The sequence below is a fragment of the Crocodylus siamensis genome, unplaced genomic scaffold (genome assembly GCF_052110815.1).
Source record: "Crocodylus siamensis isolate JL-2025a unplaced genomic scaffold, ASM5211081v1 HiC_scaffold_206, whole genome shotgun sequence".
Classification (NCBI taxonomy): domain Eukaryota; kingdom Metazoa; phylum Chordata; order Crocodylia; family Crocodylidae; genus Crocodylus; species Crocodylus siamensis.
The window spans coordinates 1-4640 of NW_028324616.1; the positions used below are offsets into that span (position 1 = coordinate 1).

The 4640-nt window shown below is 48.7% G+C and overlaps 1 protein-coding gene across 1 annotated transcript; it reads left to right on the plus strand.

Moving 5' to 3' along the window:
* Window positions 1-1015: 1015 nt before the first annotated feature.
* LOC149851783 (oxidized low-density lipoprotein receptor 1-like) lies at window positions 1016-3971 on the plus strand (the record flags this gene model as incomplete). Its single annotated transcript, XM_090030387.1, has 3 exons — window positions 1016-1267; window positions 2433-2575; window positions 3842-3971. Coding segments are annotated over 3 exons (525 nt in total), but the record flags the coding sequence as incomplete, so codon positions are not given.
* Between the last annotated feature and the right edge of the window lie 669 nt (window positions 3972-4640).

Here is a 4640-nt window from a genome sequence, read left to right on the forward strand (position 1 = left end):
TAGGGTACAGGATTGAGCAATATCTTAGAAATCCTAAAGACCAAACAGAGTGGCTGAGGTAGACTTTTGATCACGCATCTGTGTTACTGCCAGCTAAATATCTAATCCGATTGAGTAGCTTACTCACAAGCATCTTCCAGAGGCTGGTGAAATTCCCCCCTGAAAGCAGGTGGTTTCTAGCTCGTGAGTTTCGGGGAGAGAGCCAACTTTAGATGGTAAAGCTCCTCTGTGTCCCCCACATGGCTGCTGCTTCACCTCATGGCCGAAGAGAGAGCCCGCCTCTTTCTCCCACCTAACTTATATAGCCCCCGTGACCTCATTCACCTGGTCCAGTGGAGGTCAGCCCCAGTTGGCTGTCAGCCAACCAATTTGAAATACATCACCTGTTACCGGGCAGATTCCAGCTCCCCAGGTAGATGCCCCTCACCCAGGTAACAGATGCCAGTCACGTAGGCAGAGGGAGCAGGTTCCCCCCTCCCTCAGGAAAGCAGCCAGCTCAGGTTACCTAAAGAGACAGGCTGAGGTGTGAATCCTCTGTGCTGGCCCATCTAATCACATTGTCACAGGGCAGAGATTCTGGGGAGAAACCAAGGTGTCTTCCTGCTACAGTTCAAAAGAAAGCCTTGATATTATATAAAGGGAAAAGAAAAAAAAAAGGGGGGATTTGGCATGAAGTCTCTTTTGAAATTAAGGAAGATTAGGGGGGGAAATGTTAAAATTGGTGAAAATTCAAATGGAATAATTTCCAAATGAGGAAATATTTGAGTGACCCAAACAGAGAATGAATTGTGGTTTTGAGATGATAAAAATGCCCATGATTTTACCTTTATTCAGGATAGGAAAATGGTTTGACCTCTCAGAAGGTTTCAGGAGATGAAGAACCACTTCCCCAGGCCACAGCGGGCATCGCTGTCCTGATTCCTTTCTGAGGCTGGCTCCTGTCACTCAGGGCCCGGTGCTCCTGGCTCTTGCCCACCTCTCAGTGTGGGGTCACGACGTCATCTCCTGTCCCCAGATAGAAGGTGAAGGAAGAAGGCAGCAGAAATCCCTCTGTGGACAGCAGTGTCCCCAGCACTGGAGTGATGGGGGATGGGGTAAGCTGATCTGTAATGTGTTTGTTCCAGGGGAGAAGTGTCCAGCACGGTGGGCTGCTGCTGAGGGCAGGTCCTATCTCTTTTCTCCTGAGAAAGGAACTTGGGAACATTGTAAATCCTCCTGCAAGTCTCAGTCTGCCCAGCAGCTCAGCATTGGGACAAGAAAAGAGCTGGTGAGTGCATGCTTCCTGTAACACTATATCAGTGCAAACTGTCTAGCTGAATGGGCATGGCTCTGCTCACGAGCTTCGCTGTGGGACACGTCTCAATGCTCAATTTGTTGTGGGGAAGGTGGGTTTCAGTGGCTGGGCAAAGGCTGCCTCAGCGTGAGGTTAGCCAGCAGGCAGCCCCCATGCTGAGGCCCCCTGTGCCCCAGCAGCCAGGGAGTGGCATGGGGAGACAGGGGAGCAGGCAGCCCAGAGCTATCTGCTTCCTCATCGTGAGGCTCACTGCATCCCAGCCATCCAGGGAGCAGCTGGCTGGAGTGCAGGGTGTCTCAGTGATTGGGCTTAGCAGCACATGGATATTGGGGAGGAGGCAGCCAGGGGCCGCATACACTCCCGTCTTCTCATTTGTCCTGGCACACAGCACATTGCTGTGCTTGGCACTGCTTTTTATTCCAGGGTTTGTTTTTATTTTTATTTTTTTCTCCTGGGAAATCCTGGTAGCAAATTTTGTCCGGGCACTGCAAATTAGCAGTGCCATACCTGGTTTAATGTGTAATGCGTGTAGTTTATGGTGCCACAGGAGGCTTGCCTACCACAAACTGCTTATACCTGTAGGTCTGGATCTGGAATCTGTGAGCAGAAAATATCCAAAGCCTCAAGGCCTGGTTCTCTAGTGCCCTCCACCTCCTCAGTTGGCCCATCCTCCATATTAGGAGCTGTGCAGGGGTCTGATTTGGCTGGGTAGCTGGACAAACTACTCAAGGGGAAAACTGTGGCCTAAGGAAACATCCAAGGCTGCAGTGTAACCTTTGGCAAAGCAAAGACTGGGCCCCTGGGATGTTCCCATTGGGAGTTTGGGGAGTTATATTTGGGACTTACCCTCACCTGAACTATCGCCACACATGTTAATGGGATTTTCCTTGCATCCAAAAGGTCCGGGCTGCAATTCTGAACATATCAGCCCGAACAGACCTGGTTTTTGGAGGTAATGGGTAGGTGAGCGAACAGGTTGTAACCCTGGAAGTGAGAACCCAATATTACCTAGAGGGATGATCTCTGCACTGAGGTCTGTACGGGGACTGTATGTGGGGAACAGCCAAGACTCTGCTAGCGTTTTCCAGGCATTTGCACTCCCTGACAGCTGACAGTGTTCACCTTCTCTCCATTTTAGGATTTCATAAGACAAGAATTATATCAATATTATGAAGATCATGACAGTGTTCCCCGGTACTACCAATTCTGGATTGGACTGTCGTATGATCCTGGGTCCAGGAAGTGGGTCTGGGAAGACAACACAGAGCTCTCCTCTGCCCTGTAAGTCTGTGTCACTAGGAGAACCTCACCTCTGCACTGTGGAAGAAATCACACTTTGTGTTGTGTTTGGTATTAGAGTTCATAGACCCAGTCTGAGTCTGAGTGTATTGGCGCTCATGCCATACGATTGCAGGGAGGAGCTCTAAAACAGAACTCCCCCCTCTACAAGTTAACATCCCTTTTTATACCTAAAATTGTTTAAAAAAGCATCCTTGAAGAGAAAGTCGGGGTAAGTGCTTGCTCACCAACACATTTTCTTTTGAGAACTGTTTTCACCTTTTAGTTTTTAGGAAAGAGAGAAACATTTGTTCCCAAAGACCTGTGCATGGAGTCATAATAAGCAGAAGAGTTTTTTCTTATCTTAAAACATTTCAAAATATGAAGCAAGAGCATTTTGTTTTCCTCACTCTAACTTGACTTCAGAGGCCTGGATAAATGTACTTCAACAGCACCAGCGTACATCACTCGTAGCAGTATGCAGTTCACCATGGAACTGGGAGCTTCAGACTGCACCAAACAAGTGGGGTCTTGAACTTTGCCAGAGACTCATCTGGCAATAGACCCACCCCCAGCACAGGTCCCAAACAGCCCCCCACCCCGCCCTTTGGCAAACTGCTGCTCCCCGGTGCTCTTGCAGAGCTGTGGTCTGATCAAATACAAGTATTTAAAGGTGTTAGGGACCTTTCATCTCGACTCAGCACACACAGTTTGTAAGCCCATGGGAAACTAGTGTGGGGCGGCGTTGGGAAGCCTGTTAGTGCAACAGCAGAGGCATGACCAAAGCCATGACACCTCTTCATGCTACTAACATAACCTCTTTCTCTCTAAAGATGTCTGTTTGAAGATCCATAATCACTTTGTAAAGGGCAGCCATTTGGGATTGTGCAATGGTTCACAGCATTTTATCATTGCTATGGGACATGGGATGGTGAGAAAGGGGAGGAGGTATACAGAAGAGACACTTGGTACATGAATTTCTACTGTGGATGCTGCCTACACTCAGGTGATCTGTGGTTTGCATATGAGAGTAAGGAGGCTTTTCTCTCACTCGTTATGGGAATGGGGATCCCTCTGGAAAAATCAATCAGCTATAGGAGGCAGATGAACAAAAATGTTCAGCATGTTTCATTCGAGGAGCACTTTCTGGCAGGGGAAGGATTAGGTGAGGAAGGGGTGCAGATGGCCAGAATGTGATTTGTAGTACACCCTGTCTTGGTGTGCTCAGGGAGACAGGCATAACCCAAACACTTTGCACTTCTGTTCCAGGTTTGATCTCCAAGACCCTGGTCATCAGAATGATCAGGGCAGGGTTTGTGCCTACATCCAAGGCGGGAAAGTTAACCCTGAAGGCTGTGGAGAAACTAACTTCTGCATTTGTGAGAAGGAAAAAAAGTAGAGACATGTTAATGGGAAAACAGTGGGAATACCCACCTGAGATGCTACATAGACACAGGAAAACATCATTTCTTCCTGCCACCTATGGACTTTTGTGTGTGTGCCTGTTTCCTGGATCTCTCTCCCAGCAATGAAGCTGCCTGTACTGGAGCCAACAGACGTGGATACGGCCATCCTGCTTACATCCCCAGATCTCACTTTCTTGGTCCTGTATTTTGAGCATGTTTTGGCAGCAACTTGGGAAAAGAGAAAGTCCGAAGAGGAAATGGTGTATATGGCTATAGGAGCATCACAGGCCCCTGGAAATGAGAGCTGGAAATATACCTGCCAACTTACAGTGACTGCCCCTGCCCAGGCACACATGCCCCCTGCTCTTTGCATGGCAGACTCTTGCCCAAGTGCCAGAGCTACAGGGATAAGGTTTCCTTCACTCCCCTGGGGAGACTCCATGTCCTCTATATGTTATAGGAATTATACCTTGTTTCCGAAATAAACCTTTGCCCATTACCCCTGTATTCTTCTGCATGAATAATGGGGCAGAGAGGTGAGGAAGAGGCGCACACCTGGCAACTCTGTTAGGCTGGTGTTATTTCAGGCTGTGGACAGCCAGGTCTGGGGGTCACTTCAGGCCAGGAAGTCAGAAGCCAGGAGATGTGTCTGGGGAACCAAG